The following is a 21581-nucleotide window of genomic DNA, read 5'->3' as shown; positions in this document are numbered from 1 at the left end:
TGAATAAGAAGAAGAGAGGAGTTAACGGGTTGGGTTGGGTCATACAAATCTCGGTCTGGTTCACAAACCTCAACCCGGTTTTGGTAGCTTCAACCAACCTTCTTAATCTTGACCATTGGTGATGGACTGTCCACGTGTCGCGTTCTGCACCTAGCAAAACATGGAAAAACAGACGATTAGAACAACAGAGGATTTTTATCCTGGCTTTGAAGCAGACTGCACTGCTAAGTAGTCCACCACCAACACTGAATCCCTATACAGAGAAAAAGGAAAAATACCCACAACAGCAGAAACAATAGGCCACTACTTTGGTGGAAACAATCATGTAACCTGTAGAAGCTGCATTAGGTCAATGGCTTTAAGCAGGCGCCACTGCTAAGCATTCCACCCACTAACACTGAAACCCCCAACCCACAAAAACAGGCCACTACTTGGTGGAAACAATCATGTAACCAGAAGTTAGCCTGGAAATAACCAAGTTTCTTAAGGAATTTCTAGTGCAACATCCCAGTTGGAGCCTAAACCCAGTTAAAACCTGCACTGGTTCCCCCCAACACTGGTTTTAGATCAATTTCAGATGACACTGATCTAAAGTGGCTTACACCATAGGTTCTGAGATCATATAAATTTTTCATCCCTATTTGAATCTTGTGTCACCCACCATCAGGTTAGTAGATTGGCCAGAACAATCATCATTACCTGAAGCTTCTGTTGTTAAGAAAACATGTTAATTATGAGAAACTTCTGGGGAAGTCCAGATAAAGCCTAATTCCAGTTAGTTACTCCACAGGTTCAACCCACAAGAACACTGTTAAAGATATCATAGAAATGCCTAGAAGGTCATATCTAAAGTGGAAAATTAACCTCTATAATAAGGTTATGAGAATGTTTAAAAGTCATCATCATTACCCGAATCTATGTCAATAAAATAAACAGAAACATTTAGTACCTGACAAGAATGTGAGAAAACTCCTCTGAAGTTACAAGACACTACTTCTGCTAAAGTTAACAACCCAACCAACACAGATCAAAATTATTGTTTATTTCTAAAAAGAGCTAAAAATGGATATTCATGAAAGAAACATGGCTCCTACAGGAATAGTGGAAGGACATCTCAACATTTCTGTAGGGTCTCAAAGCTGGCTAAGCTTCACAGACCATGACTCCCATCCATACAAATTGAGAGTTTTTAAGTGGTTGGTGAAGTTGTATCTGGAAAGGGGCATCTCATGTTTGCACACGCTGCATAGGGAGATAATGCAGCAACTGCTCAGGATGTGACCATATCCACAGCTGAAGAGAATTTTGGGAGAGCCATATCACTGTAGAAATGATTGTGTTACTAAATAAGCTAGCCCACAAGCTATAGGTTGATGCTGACTCAATTCTCTGCATGTCTGCACTCCCAAAGAAAAGACAACATAGAAGCTCAAAATGAAACCAAGAAAGCATCCAAAATTTTAAGTTCACCCTGCCCCATGAAAGAGAAAATGACGTTTCCGCATATGCAAATGCTTCCTTGTGCATTCTCATTAGCTCTCTTACATGCACAGTAACCGCACTCCCCCATAGAAAACACTTCCCCAAATCTCATTTTTTCGTAGCAGGAGAAACTTTTTTTCTTTCTTTTTTTTTTTTGTGGGGAGGGGGTGGGGGTGTTGGGGCATTCAAGGCGTTTAAAACAATAAGCTTTGGTCAGTTTCCTTGAACCATACTGGCATACTTGGCTAACAGCAACGCCAACTTTGAAATTGTCATTTTGTTGAAAATAATCCATAAGATAAATAAGGGGAAGGAAAACTAGTATACATTGTGGAAAAAAAAATGAAGTAAGAGATAAATCACTCTTCAAAATGATATAATGGTAAGTCATTTTCAAAAAAATTTAAAAACCCATGTGCTTTCCAATTGTTAGGGTCTACGCATAAGATGTCTTTTGTACTAAATTAAAAAGTACAAAGGCAAGCTCCAAAGTGCAATGCAAAATCCAGAAACATAAAACTGAAAAGAAAATAAATGCAACACTAAGTAAAATAAAAATCAACAGCAGAGTTATCCAGACTTTGTGTATGGGGATTGAGAACTACTATTTAAGGTAACTTTTTGTGAACATTTTGGAGCAAGCCACTGACTAGTGTTTGTAATCATGAGTTCTTCCTTCAAAGATATACCATCTTAAGGAAAGAGAGAATCCTCAATTGAGGAATCTCTTCTGATGTAAGCCAAGCTTGATTCCTCATTGAGGAATCTCCTCTGATAGAAGCCAAGCTTGTGCAGCCACTAAGTCTGGAAGCACAAGGGCACCAGATTTCCTCCAATTTTCAGCATCAGTTGACTTAAATCTATCCAGCAGCAGTGCATGCATTCCCACACTCTTTGCTGGAAGATAATCCTTACGCATGCTGTCTCCAATGTGCAAGACCTCTTCTGGTGCAATATTTCCAGCTTTTTCCAGTGCGATTTCATAGATTCTCGGGTCCGGCTTTTCCACACCTTCAAGACCAGAAAACACACCAAAGTCCCACTCCGATCCCTGAATGAGAAAATACCATACAAATCAAACTTCTCAGGATACCACAATGAGAGGCAGTTATGAATAATAGCTTACTGTTGTATCTGTGTTCATAAGCCCTAAACTCAAGTAGGAAGTCAGGTTAATCAAATGCAATTCTTGAACGAACATATGATGGTGCTTAGCCCTTGGAAAATGTTACAAATGGTTGGAACAGACTGGAGATAAAAGCAAAATGCATGTCAAGGAAATTTTCTGAACTATTCGGTTAAACTAAGATATAAAATCAAATGACTTGAATCAAGCTGATCAGGTTTTCACCTTCACTCGAAGAATCATTTCAAGAATCAGTCAACTCTCAAACTTATATCAAGTTTGGGTCAACTTGACACACAACTGAATCAAATTGATGCAGTTGATTTTAGAAGACTTAATGTGTTGCAAAACCACGTCCCTTTACCTTGTTCAGACCCAATGCAGGAAGAATGACATCCTGATACCGATATTCCGCATTGCTGACAAGCCCAACAATGATCCCTTGTTCACGTGCCCATCTCAGGAATGGCTGGGAGTCCTGGAAGATAATATAAGGTGCAGAGGATCCAAAAACTGAATATATGCGTCTGAATACCTTCTCAAATGTCTCCTCATCATAATCATACCCTGCCTGTCAGCAAAACTAGATTTCTATGAAATTGAAATCCTGAGAAAGGGGCTGATAAGAAAATACTTGAGCACAATGATCCAGGGGGTTTGTCAAATATCTTACCCTGATGAAGGAGTCCTTCACACATGTTTTCCACCAGACAATGTTCGGCATTTTTGCTGCATGACCAAAGCAAGGATATTTTTTTGCCATTTCAGTGTATGCCATTTTGAAGCCTTCATGCATGCGCTTGTAATCTGGACAAGGTAATCCAACAGATTTGGCTGCCATGCAGTAGTAGTCGCCAAGTTCCCCTTTGTAAGCTATAAGTGTGCCGGTGACATCTACAGTGATGCACCGTAACTTTGACAGCAATGACATTTGTGTAAACACTCCTGCTGCTTCTTGGAATGGTTCAAAATGTTTCCAAAGTGATCGTATCTCTCTTATGATAAATATCAAAGGAGATTCTTACGACACAGCCAGGTCTTCTGGTTAGCTGAGCTACATAAAAAGATCCAGGACGTGCTTGCATGCGCCTACATTACAACTCCGAAATGAGACATACAAGGTTGTTTTCCAGCAGAAATCAATCAGAATCAAGCTAGTGTGTATCAGTAAGTTCAAGTATGGCAAGGAAGTTTATTACAACAATAACAATATTATGCCTTTAGTTGGACAATTATTCCCACTGCAAATCAACAAATGCCCCTTTGTTTCATCAATTCTCAGTTCATCATGAAGCTAGGTCATTTTTCAATATACAGGAAAACAAAAATTTGCGTGCATATTGAGAAGATTGACACCGCAATTGATGGGTGAATTGTCTCATTCTTTCTTACTGATTCCTTTAAGATCTATTTAGTGAGTCAGCAGCATTGGCAAAACAAGAATCCTCTTACCAAACCATTTGCTCCTTTGCTCTCTCAGATCTAGATTTATTAAAAAGGAAAAGTATGGTTACTCGCAATGCACATAGAAAATAGATGAAGGGGGAGTACTTCAGAAACTTCACATACCAGTTGCTGAGATAGTTTTCTCACTCTTTTCACATTTATCTCCATAATTGAAGTTTATGTGGCAGTATGAACAAATGTGAACCCCTTTGCCAACCCTTTCACTTGAAATAATTTTTCCATTCTAACGTCTAAGTTTCAACTATCTCTCACCATTCTCTTTGTTAGTCAGGGGAACTCTACCCATCCCAAGGTAGAAGGATTTACTCCAAGAGGACCAGGTTCCCTAGAACTTCAAAAGGAATGTCCTACACCTATCAGAACCTCAGTCAAGTTATACAGTGTGTCTAGGCAAGTCTTACATCTCTTGAGCACCTAATCAAACTTCAAGCTTCACTAGTTGAACTGACATACAATAGATGCATATTTTGTATGAAGTAGAAACCATATTCCATTATGTAGTTATACCAAAATATGATCTGATACCAAGCTGATGATATAATCTTCTATGTACCGTAGAGTTCATCGTATTATTTTCAAGAGAAATGTTAGCTATCATCTCTAGATACAACATGGTTTGGGCAAAGAATACAACTCATCCAAGTCTCCTGGTCACCTTAGTCTTTCATATATCAAATCTTATGTCTACACTTGGCAGATTTTGCAAGCAAGACAGGGAATCTGGCATTTAGAAATGATCACAATCATCTTGCCTGAACATGTAATGCACTGTTAAAGAACTAAAGACCAGACTTCAGAGTTCCTATTATCGGTAACCCAAAATTACAAAAAAAAAATAGTCAATGGCTTTCAAAAAGGGACACACACATGAAATTATAATCATATATACATATAATAATACTAGACATTAACCAGAAAAAACCCTAACCTTGGTGCGTCAGGTCGGCAGCCTGCACCGGAGAAAACACTACCCAAACCCTTTTTACATGGATTCTAGAAACTTATATTAGCAACATTATGCTAGGGCGTTCCCCACCAAAATCAGCGACACACTACACTATGACCCGAGTGCAGTGAAAAGTGAGCAAAGGTTAGCTAGGGCATCCCATGTAAACGACGCACTGTGTCAGTGCCGAATGTTGTGACAAGTAGTCAAGAGATCTCACACTGTGGACGAGTGTTGGTAAAGAAGCTAATCCAAAAGCGTAGGATTAGATTAGCATCTTGGAACATTGGATCTTTAACAGGTAGGAGTCTAGAATTGATAGATGTTATGAGGAGATAAAGGATTAACCTAGCCTTTATTCAAGAGATTAAACGGAAAGATAAGAAAGTTAAGGAATTGGACAACTTTAAACTTTGGTATACGGAGGATAAAAGTAATAGAAGTGGAGTGGGCGCCTTATTGGATAAAGATTAAAAAAAACAATGTGGTGGATGTTAAGAGATTTGGAGATAGGATTATATACATTTAGCTTGTGTTGGAAAAAGAGGTTGTCAATATAATTCATGCTTATGCACCCCATGTAGGATTGAAAAAAAGTCGTAAGTTACAATTTTGGGAACACATGGATAGATTATTGCAAGGTTTTAGTCAAGGAGAAAAGATTATTATAGGGGGTGATCTGAATGGACATGTTGGAAGAGATCGTAGAAGCTATGAAGGTGTACATGTAGGATATGGTTTTGGAGAGGAATGAGGAGGGGATCTTAGTTTTATATTTTTCAGTGGCTTATGATTTATTAATTATGAACATGTACTTTGAAAAGAGAGAGGAGCATTTAGTTACCTTCAAAAGTGGGCATCGATTTCTTTCTAACTAGGAAGTCTGATAGATTATTATGTAAGGAATGTAAGGTTATACCAAGGGAGAGTCTAACCACACAAAATAGATTAGTGGGCATGGATATCTGCCTCACAATGCAGAAAAGTAAGAAATGTGAGCTTATTTGCCCTAGAATAACGTGGTGGAGCTTAAAAGGAGATACTTTGAAATCATTTGCAGATAAAATGGTCAAACATTATTTATCAAAAACAAAAGTGGTCAAACAAAGAAAATGGGACTTTGAGGAGACACTAATACGATGTGAAACGAGATGACCAAATGTAACAAGAAGGTTGTTAAAGATGTCCCAAGAGAATCAAAAGGAAAACTTCATTCCTCTAGGGAGACTTGGTGGTGGGATGATGTTTAAGTAACCATTAAGACTAAAAAAGCTATTTTAAAGACATGGCAAAGGACTAAGGATGTACAGGATCTAAACAGGTATAAATTTGACAGAAATGAAGCCAAGAAAATTGCGGGGAAAGCAAGGGCGAAGAAATATGAAAATATTTATAACATCTTGAGCACAAAGGAAGGGGGGAAAAGTTGTCTATAAGACAGCTAAAATAAGGAAATGGAAGAGTAGAGATCTCAACCATGATAGATGTATTAAAAGTGAAGATGGTAAAGTACTAGTAAGGGATAGAGACATTAGGATAGATGAAAGAATATTTTTATAGCCTATTAAATGAAGAAATTTCGAGTAAGTGTCACAGAAGAATACACTATCCATCAAGATACCACATGTCATAGATATACACAAAAATATATCCATCAAGCTATGAAGGTGTACATGTAGGATAGCTATGAAGGTGTACATATGAACTCCTTTGTATGAAGTAGAAACCATATTTTGTAAAAAGGAAAAGTATGGTTACATGAGCAGTAAGATGTCAAATGGGGTGCATGCACTTCAATATTCCAACAGTTGCAATTACAAATCCAGTCCTTAAATTTGCAGTCAATAATCAAAACCAGAATGCAGTGGTTCAAGGGACAAGTAGCAGCAACAAAAAGACTTTAAAACAGGGGTTGAGAGACATGCAACTGAAATCGCGGGTGGGGGAATAGGATTAATGCTGTCGTAATAACAACAGAGAAAATAAGAGATGGGGGGGGGGGACAAGAAGAAATACCGAGAAGGAGAGGAGGAGAGAGATAGGGGAAGAAGTTACCTTATTGTTGAGAGAGAAGGAGAAGAGAAACACGATTCACGATGGGAGGGGAGGGGAGGGGAGGGGAGGGGAGGAGAGAGTTCCTGCGCAACAATGTTGTCTTCTAAATTTTTCATTGACTGAATTCTGGCCATGGGCCTTACAACTCAATAAATAATAAAATCCCAATAAATCCTAATCAGAATCTAATAGTTTAGGAAAGTAAATAAAGAGTCCTACTCTAAGTAATTAAAAGAAAAGCAAATTTACTTTCCTGAAAAAAATAAAATAAAATAAAACTAGTAGTTCTCTCTTACGTTGAGTGCCCAAGTGGGGGCCCATATGAAGTTGTCCAACGAAATTAGAACTGAGGAGGCCTTGCGTGACTCTCCAAGGTGGGACCTATGTTGATCCTCATCCATCCAGCCAAATAGAGTCCAAGCTGAGTGGTCTTTTGTGATGCCTTCTTTGATAGACTCGATAGCCTGGACTGATGACCCATCAACTCTCCCCGACTTGGAAGAATTCACCACCGGTGAATTAAGACTTATGTAATACTCAAGCATGTCTGGGTTGAGCTTCTGAAGCTCCTCAATAGTGATCCACATACTGTTAATCTCGGGGAGTCATCTCCATTTGACCAAGAACTCTCGTGAACCTCCCTCTCTTGTAGACACAAGTTTCTCGTCAAGGATGCTCTCAACTTCTTCAACTCTTTGCAATTCTAGGTAACGATGGTAATGAGGTAGGGGGAAGGGAAGGGGTGTGGTCAACAGTGTCATCAAGTACTTCAAGGTCATCTGGGTAAAAGGAAACACCAATAGGGGCACCATGGAAGGGACAAGATCCTCTACATTAAAAGCATTGTTGATCCCATATCGGCTGGCAATTCAAGGACATAAGCATTGGCACCTAGTCGTTTAAGAATCTTGAAAGGACCAGCACTACGAGCATGGAGTTTGCTCGCTTTCCATTTGACAAATCACTGCGGTTTGATTCTGACCATCACCATATTGCCCTCTTGAAATTCTTGCAATCGCCGATGCACATCTGCCCTGAACTTATACTGATCATTGCTCAGTGTTATCTGTCGCCTTATATCTGCATGTAAATCATGTATGTGTTGTGCAAAGGATTCGGTTAATGAGGAAGTTCTAGAATTGGATACAACAAGGACAAGGTCTATAGGTGTTTAGGGTTGGTACCCTAAATAGACCTCAAAGGGTGAAAAACTAGTGGTTCGGTTCTTAAAACTGTTATATGTGAACTCGGCTTGGGTAAGGACTCGATCCCAACTAGTGAGGTACTCTCCTATAAGGCAATGTAACAAGTTCCCTAGACTCCTATTGACAATCTCAGTCTGACCATCAGTTTGAGGGAAGGCAGAGGAGAAACAAAGTTTAGTACCCATCATCCGCCATAGGGTCCTCAAAAAGTGACTGTTGAACTTAACATCTCTATTGGACAATATAGTTAGGGGCAGCCCATGGTACTTGACAACTTCATTGAAAAAAAGTTCGACCACTATTGGCGCATCAAAGGTTTTGGAACATGGATGAAGTGTGCCATCGTTGTTAAGCGGTCCACAACCACATAGATAGAATCATGGCCCCTCGAGGGTTTTGGTAGACCGAGCACAAAATCCAAGCTAAGGTCTTGCCATGGGGCATGGGGTACGGGAAGGGGAGTGTACAAGCCAATGTTTTGTTTCTGTTGTTTAGCAGTTTGGCATGTCTTACACTGACTCACAACTCTAGCAACATCCCTCTTTAGACCTGGCCAAAAGAATCAATCCTCAACAAGGGTGATGGTCTTGTCCCGACCAAAGTGGTTGGCGACTCCCCAAGCATGCAATTCCCAGATCAGGAAATCTCGGAGTGAGGTCCTAGAAATGCACAACTTGATTCCTATAAAAAAGGAAGCCATCTCTCAACAGATAATCCGAGCGACTAAAAGGAATACCTCCACTAAAGGAAGTGAATAACTCACCAAAATCAGGACAGGTGGGATGATAATCCCTTACTAGCTCGAATCCTACAACCTTTACGCTCATGGTCTGGAGTAGTACATTGACCTGACTTCTCGCGTTTGTGCTACTAATAAACATGTTCACCCAGCTTAATGCATCTGCTGCGGTATTCTCAACACCAGGTCGATGTTTGAGTACATAAGTGTATTTTTGGAGGAATTCGACCCACTTAGCTTGTCTCTGATTTAACTTCTTTAGGGCACTCAGGTACCTCAGAGCCTGGTGATTAGAGAATAGCATGAATTCTTGCAGTCGAAGGTAATGTTGCCAATTGCGTAGGGATTGGACAACCGCATAGAATTCCTTGTCGTATGTGGAATATCATTGCCTAGCATCATTAAGATTCTTACTAAAGTAAGCAACATAACGCCCTTCTTGCCCTAGGACACTGGACACCATGTATTCTAATACCAGATGCATCACAATTTACTTCAAAGACCTTAGAAAAGTTTGGGAGGCGTGGGACGGGGGCCTCCATTATTAACTTATTAATTTCAATAAAGGCCTTTGTAGCACTTTTAGTCCATTGAAACTCCTTTTTCATTCAATCCGTGATAGGAGACAATAAAACTAAACCGGTAAATGAACCTCCTATAGAAATAGCTAAGCCATGAAAACTTCACACTTCCTGGACATTAGTCGGTTCTGGCCACTCCACAATTGCTCTTTCTCAGGATCAGCAGATACTCCTTGTGTTGACATGACAAATCCTAAGAAGATGATTTGGTCACTCATGAAGGTGCATTTCTTGAGGTTGGCATAAATTTTTTCTTATAGAAGCACCTGAAAAACCTGCTGCAAGTGATCCAAGTGGGAAGATAGAGTCCTATTCTAGATGAGGATGTCATCAAAGTAGACCATTAAAAATTTGCCAATGAATGGTTGTAACACCTGATTTATTATTCTCATGAAAGTGCGAGGTATATTATACAAGCCAAAGGGTATGACTAACCATTCAAAAAGGCCATCCTTTGTTTTGAAAGTTGTCTTCCACTCATCTCCGAGCGTAACCCGAATCTAGTGATACCTGCTCTTAAGATCAATCTTTGAAAAGATCGATGATTGACAGTGAACCTATAATTGACAGTGATCTTATTGATGGCTCTATTATCAACACAGATCCGCCAAGTGCCATCCTTCTTTGGTGTGAGCAAGGCAAGTAACGCAAATGGGCTAAGGCTCTCCCTAATGAATCCCTTCTGTAGCAATTCATCCACTTGTCGCTTAAGTTCGGTGTGTTCTTTGAGAATCATACAGTAATGGGGTAAGTTTGGCAGAGAAGATCCTGGAACTAGATCAACAGTATGCTGGATGTCACGCATAGGTGGTAGTTCGTCAGGTAGTTAAGGAATAACCTCTCAAACTTCCTTAACAAGGGTTGTACTTCTCTAGGAGCCTCAATAAATTTGCTTGACGAAACGGTATTATGTATGGCAACTAGAGCATAAAGAACCCCTAACTCTCTACACTCTCTACACTCTCTACACTTCCCTTGTGCTCTGGGACCTTTGCTTCTCTAAGGGTACTAGGGGTCAGTCTAAACTTTTTCCCTTTAAATTCAAAGACATAAGTGTTGGGGCATCCCATAATTGGTGACATCCCGGTCATATAACCATGGCCTACCTAGGATGATGTGAGCAATATCCATCTCTAAAACGTCACACCACACACAGTCACCATATCTTATAAAGTGCAAAGGGATTAGACACCTCTGAGGTTAACGGGAATATTAGACTGATCTACCCAGGAAAACTTGTAAGGTTTCGGGTGGGGTTCTGGTTTGACGTCCATTCAAGCAACAACGCTCTTGGCAACCACATTCATGCAACTTCCACTGTCAATGTCAACACGGCAGTTCTTGCACTAATGGCATGTGTAATTGATAAAGATATTGGTCCATCGCCAATCATCGTTGTTCTTAGGTTGTGAGACTATACATCGCACAATACCGAGCTTGGAGTCACCGACCTCTTCATCAGATATAGTCTCATCTGGCCTACTATCCTCATAATCATTGTCCTGAAAGCCCTCTTAGTCATCATCTTCAGCGTTTGCTCTCCTACATAAAGATTCCTGTTGAGGAATTCCCTAAAGAAATGACCAAACCCCAAATACTTAAAGCTCTATTGTTGACCACTCCTCTTGGGTGCTTCACCCAATATTCCTTTTCCTTTGTTGTCAAATTGACGATGGGGTATAACATGTGGTTTTGGGAATCCTAATGAACCTTGGAGGGGTTTCCGTAAATGGGACACCCCAGCTTAGAAGCTCTTCTTCTAAGGAAAAGCCCTCATGGAGGATTCTACTTCCAAAGCTATCCGGAAGGCTTGTGGAACATCTCGCATCAGGTGGGGTTCCATACGTGACTAGACTTTGGAGTTGAGCCAAGTAAGGAACCTGAAAAGAGTCTGTTCAACATCCTCAAGAGTACGACTTATAATTTTCAGTTTATTGAACTTGCTCATATACTCAATCACAATCAGTTTCTGTTGCCTTAGGGTATTCATGTCATTCAACAATTGTAGCCTATAGGTAATAGGCAAGAACTCATTTTTGAGTCTCTCCTACATCTCTACCCATGTCGTCACTGACTCAAGTCCTAGACTGATCTCTTGGTATCCTAGATCTGTCCAGAAGTCCTATGTAGCTCCGATAAGCTTGAATTTAGCAAATCTGAAGCGGACTTCCTCGGGCATATCATAGAAATCGAAGTACCGATCTATCTGCTTAATCCAGTCTAAGAGGACTCTAGCATCGATTTGACCATCACAGGAAGGGGCATCTACTTTGATCATTCGCCTAACATCATAACCCATGTCATATTGCTCAAAACCCTCTTCATCTCCATATGGGGTGTGGTACCTTGGACCAGGTTGTCCACGTCCTCTACCCCGACCTTTACTATGTCCTGTGCCTAAGAAGTTATCCCCTATCCTGCCATAACCATCAGCGTGATTGTCGTAGTTCTCCACCTTGGGATTAGGAACTCCTATCTTAGGTACAGTGCCTAGAGCATTTTGGCCCTACTGTTCGTCTGAGTCTAGGACAGATGTCTCAATTGCAGCAAGTCTAGTGGTAATTGTCCGGAGATTAGCAACATGTGCTTCCCGATCAGCTCTACCTAACAACTAACTCAGTCTGGTTAGCTTAGAGGATTCTTAAGGTTTCTTCGTTCTGTTGAAGTAACCTCGCCCACTGCTTAGGCGGAATGGGGTTGTTCGGAGGGTTAGACATCTCTTGGTATGCTCTGCCACTACAAGTGGACATAACAGGGGGGCAACCAAGGTATTGTTGCCACGCTACGCTTCAAGGCCTACTCAAAATCTCCAATTGAGAAAGGTAGTTGGCTTTTTCAACCTTGAGACTAGAGATGTTCCTCTCAAGTATGTGCTTTTGGTGGGAGTAGTATCCTATGCTATTTGGTCCAGCCAAACTAAGGAGGAAGTTGGTGTCCTCTAACCTGTGATAGCACTCCCTCAACTCAGACTCGACTATGGAAAGGTTATGACGGAGATTAGACCTCAGTAAGCAAGACATAGGGACAAGACCAGTAACAATCTAAGCATCACAACCATACCCTGATACCATAATTGATGTAAGGAGAACCTAGGAACTAGAGTCCCTATACAGGATGAATAGGTTGACAATACTAGCGTGGGTTAAACTCAGGTATGGGCTGAAAGTAAGAGGTAACAGCAACATACATGAACTGCATGCAGATTTAAAACCAGAATAATCACTACAGCAATAAGCAATAAAATCCTAGCAATAACACCAACTCAACAGATTTCAATTGGGTAATATGGGGATGGGAACATGGGCAGTAAGATGTCAAATGAGGTGCATGCATTTCAATATTCCAACAGTGGCAGTTACTCATCCAGTCCTTAAATTTGCAGTCAATAATCAAAACCAGAATGCAGTGGTTCAAGGGACAAAGTAGCAGCAACAAAAAGACTTTAAAACAGGGGTTGGGAGGCATGCAACTGAAATCGTGGGTGGGGGAATAGGGTTAATGTTGTTGTAATAACAACAAGGAAAATAAGAGATGGGGGAACAAGAAGAAATACCGAGAAGGAGAGGAGGAGAGAAACAGAGGGGAAGAAGTTACCTTATTGTTGAGAGAGAAGGAGAAGAGAAACACCATTCACGATGGGGGGAGGAGAGAGAGTTCCTGCGCAACAATGTTGTCTTCTAAATTTTTTATTGACTGAAGTTTGGCCATGGGCCTTACAACTCAATAAATAGTAAAATCCCAATAAATCCTAATCAGAATCTAATAGTTTATGAATGCAAATAAAGAGTCCTAATCTAATCCAATGTTTTAAGAAATAAAGAGTCATACTATAAGTAATTAAAAGAAAATCAATTTTACTTTCCAAAAAAAAAAAACAAAAACTAGTACTTCTCTCTTGCACTGAGTGCTCAAGTGGGGGCCATAAGAAGCTGTCCATGGAAATTAGAACTGAGGAGTCCTTGTGTGACTCTCCAAGGTGAGCCCCATGTTGATCCTCATTCATCCAGCCAAATAGAGTCCAAGCTGGGTGGTCTTCTATGATGCCTTCTCTGGTAGACTCGATAGCCTAGACTGATGTCCCCAGCACAATCTATATTCTAATTTTTGTTTAATGCAATTTTCCTCCTTAAGGTCTTCATAATCTGTTGTTTTCTTCTTCTTTGTGTTATCAGGTCAATAGGGCAATATCTTATGTGATGTGAATTTCGACCAATTATTATTCATAAGAAATTAGTAATACGCTGCTAAAATCATTGCATGATTTGCAATTGAATATCATACCCTACATAATTTTTCACATTCATTCTGTTAATTTGTATAGCTAGCATATTCTAGGGAGTTTTTCCACCCTAGATTCAATAAATTAGGACATTCTAACAAATACTATTGTTCTTTGCTACTTTAGGGAGTTTAACCATTGGATCCTCGTTCTTTCACTTAAGAGGAGAGGTACAAAAGAGCAAAGGTGCCTAATGTGAACCAAATGAAAATGAAAGAAAAGGAAAAAAGTAAGATCCGAAAGTATAGAATCTATGGTGACCTGATGAGACAAGAATACAGGCAGTGCAAGAGGATCTGGATTTAGTGTAATTTTATTTATTGCATTTGATTGAAGACCAAATTATGAAAAATGTTTCTATTACAATTTATAATTTTTTCCTTAGGTCTTTTTGTATTATTTTAAACTGATTTAATTGTTCTATTTATAACTCTTTTAATTGTTCTAAAATTCATTTTTACCAGTATTGCCCTTTTTGTTGTCTCTGTACCTCACAAATATCATATTGTAATTTCAGGAGTTTCATCTAAGGTAGGGAACCAAATTATACTTTCCCTTTCCCAAGTCAAGAAAAATATCCATGCAATGTTACTTGATATCTTCCAAATTAAACCACAGGAGGGGCTCTTTTACCATTAAAGGATTTTTTTTATCCTTTTCCAAGAGTTATTGCTGTATTATTTCATTATTGCAACAAATAGCAATGACTAGTGATTTTTTATCCTTTTGCAACAGTTATTGTTATAATATTTCATATCAAAGTAAAAAGGCCATGATTATGATATATGAATTGCCCATTAGTTATATTGTTGATCTAATGGTTGTTCTCACTTTCGTTAATCTTAATTTAGTATATGCTTGAGCTGATAATATGTATGATTCATGATATCAACATAAGTATGTTAATTGATACATTTTGCAAATCAAGTTCAATATTATTTAATTGGAATGCATTTAATTTATTCTAGACATTTTCTCTCTTAGCCACCTAACAAATGCCCACACATGAAAGTTTGCCAGCATATACAGTATATATATAGATATAAGCGAACAAATAGTCAAGAAAAATGTTTAAGGAACTGTAAAAGATTTCCAACTGCGACCACTGATTGTTGTGATCCCCCTCTTTCTCATGGATTTATTTTCACTAAAATCAGAAATATTGTTTAAAATATTTGAACAAAAGGAAGCATCTACAATAAGTGTTTGCATTCCCAGAAAACCTGTGCAATCTTTCAAACGCCTTTCTTTCCAACCAATAAAGAACCACACTCCTGTGTTTTTTGCATTAGACTGCACCCAAACAATATGCACAAAAAACGATTAATGAAATGCATCATTCCCATCCCGATTACTCATAGTTGTTGAATAAATGGAGTCGCACAAACTCCCTTGATGGATGACTCGATCATATGATTGAAATCTCACCCACCAGAAGACCAATATTTGCAAACAGTATAAATGAGGAATCATTTGACTTCAGATTTTTGAACCAAAACTTTGGAAGAACGAATCCATAAATGAGGTCACAGGGGAATTTCTTCAAAGGGGACAGATCAAATGGCTTGTAAACGGCGATGAGAGATACAAAAATGTGGATTCTCTGTTTCGTTGTTGTTCTATCTAACATATACATTTGCTTATTTCAAAAATAAAAGAAACAATTCGAACAACGAATGACCAGACTTCAGAGGATATAATCAAACCGGAAACATACAAGATAAAAGAACCACAAGACAGACATCAAGAAACCAAAGAAAGAAATGAATCACATAGAACTGATCGAAATTTCAGAGAAAGAAAGAACACGAACCAATTCCACTTCTTGTGTTAGCTTCCAGCTCCATTCAAATCGGTTGAAAGGGAGAAATGAGAATCAACTGGAAATAGAATGATCCCCAGAAGCTAACCGACAGGAAACTCAGTAGATTCGATGAAATCACCGTTTGACATTCGTTCCTGTAAAACCATTGGTCCGAAAAGTAACAGTTGTTAAGCCTAGAAGGCTAGAATAGTTTAAAAAACGCAGAGAGATCGGAGAAAACGTTCTTCCATTCTTACTTGATAGTTCAGAAACCAGAATCTCGCTTTCGCTTTCGCTTTCGCTTTCGCATTCGCATCGCACATATTTAAACATTCAGGGAACTGATTCCATGAGGTCGATCCCATTCTCCTGTTGTCAGATCGGGGGGGGGGGGGGGGAAACAGCTCTGACGAGCCGACTAGCAGAGTCATCTTAAAACATGGGGCCGGTTTTCCTTTCACCCACGGCCAAGGAGACTCATTATGATTTTCTGGACGGCCACTGCACGACCCTTCATATACACGTCGGATATGACGTGGCTAATCTATTAACGATTTATGCGACTGATGTGGAGAACACGTGTACATCAAGCCAGCGTCTGATCTGCCACGTGTACATCATTCGCTAGTGGGGCGTGTAGAGATTCGTGAAAGCACCGAAAGGTGTTAGAAAGACAGAAACCATGGACGCCTGCAGCGGTATTAAGATTCAGGGAAGGAAATAGCGGCACTTTCACGCTTATCTGGGGAAGGTGACCTTTTGGCTTTTGGTTTTTGATTTGATGCTTCCTCTTTCTCGGACATAATCTGCTCTATCACGTAACTCTGATTTTTTAAGTGTAGGATTGCTATTGTTTCTTGTATTATTATTTGGAAAAATTACATAATTATTCATTTTTAAGTTTTCTTTTACAAAATTACTCACAAAAAGTTTTGATTAACAAAAATACCCAAAATTGAGTTTGGATTTACAAAACTATCCACCCAAAATTTCAGTTAACAAAAATACCCAAAATCAAGTTTGGGTTTACAAAACTACCCAAAATAGTGAATCTTCATCTTCCACATATAATCATGTATTTTTTTATTACTGAAACTTTGTGTGGGTAATTCTATAAACTCAAACTCAATTTTGGGTATTTTTGTTAACTTAAACTTTAAGTGGGTAATTTTGTAGAGGAAAACCTAATTTTGAGTATTTTTATTAACTGAAACTTTTGGTGGGTAATTTTGTAAAGGGAAATCCATAAGTGGGTAAACAAGTAATTTTCCCTATTATTAACGTTTAGATCTGACAGATACCCTTGGAAAGGTGAGGATTTAAGGATGGAATAACTTTGCAATTTGTGACGTACCATCATATAATGGCTCTTGCTCCTTTTTATTACCAGGAAGTAACAGGAGCAGTTTTTGTGGATGGCAACCCACAATCCCACATGCACAAACGGTGGGTGGGTAGGTGGGTGGGTGTGTAGATCCATGGTTTTAAAACCCATAATCCGTTGAATGGTCCGATCAAGTTAGGTTGATGTTTCGGATTATTCGACTTCACCCGAATGGTACGAAATTCGAACTAATTTTGAGTTTTAAAACCTTATCTAGATTTGCCATTTTGTCAAATCATGTGAGGCTAACATTTTGTCACAATTATATCTCAAAGTCTCATATTTATATGTCAAGATTCAATTTAGAAGTTGACCGAATAGCAAAATAAAATATGGAAAAAATTCAGAATTGTCGCTACGAGAATTGATAAACATTTGCAAAGTAAATGCGAGGATAAATAATTAAATTTGATGTTGAAATTTATAGTTGAGTTTTTTATAAACCCTAAGGGGATACCGGAGTTGACGTGGTTTTCCATTAAATGCTTGAATGACCTGATCATGTAGTTGTGGGGCCGACATAGACCTCAGAATAGTCAATACCCTTCTTAGCCAAAAAAAAGATTAAGAGTGCCCCCACATGCTTTTATAGCATATCTTCTAAAATGATTTTCTCTAGTCATATTGGAGATGTGCTTAAAAAAAAAAAAAAAAAAACCATTAGATTTCACCTAGTTGCAAGTAAAACAAAGGGAAGATACTAGAATTATTAATGTGAAACCTATTTAGATCTCTTATCATATTTTATGTTTAGCAATCATATTTGTCTGCATTGAGCAGGGGTGAAGGTAGTGAGTTCTCAATTACAATTGGGCTACATCAATGATCAACTTTAAGCAATTTTTTATTTATCATTATCTTTGATGATTTGACCAGAGATATTAAAGATCAAGTTCCTTATTGTATACATTTTTTTTGTTGGTTATCTTGTTTTGATGACCAAGATAGAAACAATGATTAACATCAAGTTGGAGTTATGAAAATTAACCTTAGAATAAAAAAGGTTTAAAATAAGTAGAACGAAAATAGAGTATATAGTGTCTAACTTATTACAATAGGACGGACAATGAAGTGATCTAAATAAAGGCATGTTCTGCAAAATTATTATTTTAGGTGTATGAACTCAATCATAAATAAAGAAAGCATACGACGTTTCATAAGGAATTAAAATATGATTGAGAAAGAACATATTTACTAGTTATATCATCTGCAATCGCCTAAATCTCGAGACGTTCTTCAAACTAAGGATGTGAATTTGAGACCGAAATCGTTGATCAAAATTGAACCGTATCGTTTACATCGAAATTGTGAAATCGTTTATTAAATGGTTCGATTTTGGTTTAAAATAAAAACCATGATTTGATTTTAGTTTTAAAGTTTAAACAATTGGTAAACCGCTTAAGTAAAACCGTTAAACCGATTAACATATTCGTAGTAAGTTTAAGTCATTCAATGTTTAAATTTAGGGTAATTTACAATGCCACCTCATGAAAATTGCCAGTATTATAGGAACACCCCCTCTCTTTCACCAAATTAGACTCAGACCCCCTACTGTCAATCACTGTTGTAGAATATACCAAGAATGCTGGCATCAGCAGTTCATTTTTTTTCTAAATACCATTTTGCCCTTGAAAATAATGAAGTACCAAAATTACCCTTACCATTGATAGTTTGATACCAAACCCTTGTAATCCCCAAATCGATTTCACCACAACCCTTCTGACGATGGCGACTACAGCGGAAGAACATTCCCTTCCAACGATTTCACCACAACCCTTCCTCTAGTCACTGATTTTTTTCCATCTATTTTTTATAAAATTGTTTCCCAATATGCTCCAATGTTTGCAATGCAGCTAAATTTTGCAAACGTTGAGTCAAAATTTAGGGGAAAATACCTAAAATCATGCAAGAAAGATAACAAACACCACTTTCCAATGCACAAAGAACTCACATTTTCACCCTCTCTTTCTCTCAGTTCCTAAAGAAGCTTGAACAGAACGAACTCTAAGACTAGCAGGGAGCTCTTAAAGAAAAACCTTTAGAGACACTTATTGTTTCTAATTAACTAATGAAGCACAAACAAAATTATACCTCGCATATGAAATCACCTCTCCCACTCTAGCCATTACTGCAACAAACAACAACAGAAGCACAAAACACAGAGAAAACCACCTTAGAGAAACAGCCATTGTCGCTTCAGAACTCTCTCTCTCTCTCTCTCTCTCTCTCTCTCTCTCTCTCTCTCTCTCATTGTCTTCCTCTCTAGATCTCGAACGCTCAATCCCGTCAGTAGCATTTAATTGATTCTTGACTCAGTTCCTATCTATTCCTACGGTCGATTATCGCTTCGTCTAAAAACCCTAGGAAGCTGGAAACAATGAAAACCTTACTTATTCAGAAAGAGGATTAGATGGACCATTGTTAAAGCAGAGAGGGTGAGAAGGAATCGAGGCTTAGGGTTTCAGTTCCCTTCCCCTCAACTCGCTCTTTCTCTCTTTCTCTGATGAGTTTTCGATGTTATTCTTTCCCACCAATTTTGCTATGCAATATGAGAAAATCAACTTGTTATTAAACCGAATTGCAAACAATCACGGGAAAATGTTGATAAATTTTGAAACTTTGAAATGCAATATAGATTCTGTTTGGTGGTAGAGGATGTCCCATATTCTTCGGTCTAGAACTACTCATTAGCAACAGAACTATTAACTCAGCAGGATCTCGACGGAATCACAGGTTGCAGGTAGGGAGAGAAGGATAAAATGAGAGAAAGTGATAAGGAGACAAGGGTGAATAGAGGGGTATTTTTGGTATAATAAGATAAGGGTGTTTTATTCATAAGGGCTAAAGTGTCATTTCATAGCATCACTTAACATTGACTGACGGCAGGGGGTCTGAGTCTAATTTGGTGAAAGAGAGGGGGTATTCCTGTAATGCTGGCATTCTCTAAGGGGTGGCGTTGTAAATTACCCTTAAGTTTACATACATTTCAATTAAAAAAAAATTAAGTTTACATCAAATAACTATTAATAAAAGCATATAACAAAAAACAATTCAATTTAATGTTACAATTTAAATCCATTTCACTACAAATTTTAAAGGTAAAGAAGTTGTTTAGATAAAAAATTAGAAAACATAAGAAAACCATTCAACCCATTTATAAATTATTTCGGTTTTAATCTATGAAACCGTTTATTAAATGGTTTGATTTTGCTAAAAAATCTTGCACCGAACCGAATCAAACCATATACACCGAAACCAAATCGATTAACACCCTTATTTCAAACCAATTATATACTTTATTGAGATAGGTAACCAACCAATGAGAGTCCCCCATTGAAAACCATGTATGAAAATTCCATCACGTACAACTCATGCGAAAACACACATTAAGGTACCTTAATTGATCCAAGTAAGTTCTCTCGTTGTAAGTGTCCCTCCTCCCTGAGATAGAGTGAGTGAAACCTAGATTGTGAGAGGCATGGCTCTCCTTTAACTTTGGAAATAGAATAATTGTTGTTATTTTATTTATTTATTTATTTGTTGTTTGGTAATGAAAAAAGGGTGCTCCATGGTAGTGATCATCGCCCCCAAGACAAGCCCTCGTACGGCAAGCAGCACTTCCGTAGGACCAATAGGTGATAGTGGGCATGCCAAGACTCGAACCCACAATCAGCCGACTCGAGCGATGATGGGTTGAGGGCATTTTCACCACTAGACTACCAACTCCATTGGTTTGATAATTTATTTGAGTACAGAAAGATACTCATAGAAAGTTCTTTATGAGGTCTTAGCTAAAGTAGAATTTATATGTGGAGAAAAAGGATACAAGTCAATGCATCTTGAGTGTTGTGTCCTTGACATATACCTATAAAGCATAAAGAAATTTTTTATAGATAATCATATGATTGGCTATGATATATGGTGTGGAATATTGGGCAATCACGAAACATTATATAGATAAAACCAGTGTACCTAAGATGAGGATGTTGAGATAGATTTATGGCGAAACTAAGACGGATAAAATAAGGAATGATCAAATTAGAATTAATTTGAGCATAGCTCTCATACATAATACGTTACAAGAAAGTTGCTTGAGATGGCATAGACATGTCTAATAGAGGCCTTTAGATGCTCCTCCAGTATAAATAAATAATTTGATTCACATTGAAGTAACTAAAAGAGCCAGTGGCAGACCTACTAGAGATAAATTATTGTTTCAATTATATGGACATAATTAGTAATGGCCGTTGGTTCAACCTAAACCAGCCTCACTACAATCAGAGACTTCGAAATCTGAATACTGAACAAGTCCAACAAAATCTTGGGTTTCATTAAGGAATAGAAAGCACAAACAAACTCTACAGTTCCATGGGCATATAGCATTGAGATGGAGAGAAGATATAAGGACTGTGAATGTGGAATATGGACTGCTAAAGAATAATAGGGGGTTGATGTAGCAATTACAGTTTCGTAACAGTCCTTCTCAAGATGTAAGTTTGGATTATTAGAAGAC

At 38.3% G+C, this 21581-nt stretch overlaps 1 protein-coding gene across 3 annotated transcripts; it reads right to left on the bottom strand.

Annotated features, from left to right (window-relative positions):
- Positions 1 to 1825: 1825 nt before the first annotated feature.
- Positions 1826 to 16094, bottom strand: LOC122086954 (haloacid dehalogenase-like hydrolase domain-containing protein 3). Of its 3 annotated transcripts, XM_042655884.1 has the most exons (6): positions 15942 to 16094; positions 15694 to 15839; positions 13196 to 13258; positions 3282 to 3697; positions 2973 to 3179; positions 1826 to 2533 (listed from the first exon to the last, which is right to left on the bottom strand). In XM_042655884.1, exons 4-6 carry the CDS (start codon positions 3537 to 3539, stop codon positions 2237 to 2239), a joined length of 762 nt encoding a protein of 253 aa, XP_042511818.1. In that variant the 5' UTR covers positions 3540 to 3697; positions 13196 to 13258; positions 15694 to 15839; positions 15942 to 16094; the 3' UTR covers positions 1826 to 2236. The 3 variants fall into 3 exon arrangements, with proteins under 3 accessions (XP_042511818.1, XP_042511817.1, XP_042511819.1); XM_042655883.1 differs by lacking the exon at positions 13196 to 13258; XM_042655885.1 differs by lacking the exons at positions 13196 to 13258; positions 15694 to 15839; positions 15942 to 16094 and adding an exon at positions 7077 to 7116.
- Positions 16095 to 21581: the final 5487 nt, after the last annotated feature.

The sequence above is a fragment of the Macadamia integrifolia genome, chromosome 8 (assembly GCF_013358625.1).
Source record: "Macadamia integrifolia cultivar HAES 741 chromosome 8, SCU_Mint_v3, whole genome shotgun sequence".
In the NCBI taxonomy this organism is placed as follows: Eukaryota; Viridiplantae; Streptophyta; class Magnoliopsida; order Proteales; family Proteaceae; genus Macadamia; species Macadamia integrifolia.
The sequence above is the reverse complement of the archived record's forward strand: the minus strand, read 5'-3'. Positions and strand labels throughout refer to the sequence as shown.

Coding starts and splice junctions, on each gene's coding strand:
- LOC122086954 (XM_042655884.1), bottom strand. CDS start 3,539: ATGTCATTGCTGTCAAAGTTACGGTGCATCACTGTAGATGTCACCGGC. Junction 3,180..3,281: donor TGAAGGACTCCTTCATCAGG/GTAAGATATTTG, acceptor TTTTGCTGACAG/GCAGGGTATGATTATGATGA. Junction 2,534..2,972: donor CTGCATTGGGTCTGAACAAG/GTAAAGGGACGT, acceptor TTTCTCATTCAG/GGATCGGAGTGGGACTTTGG.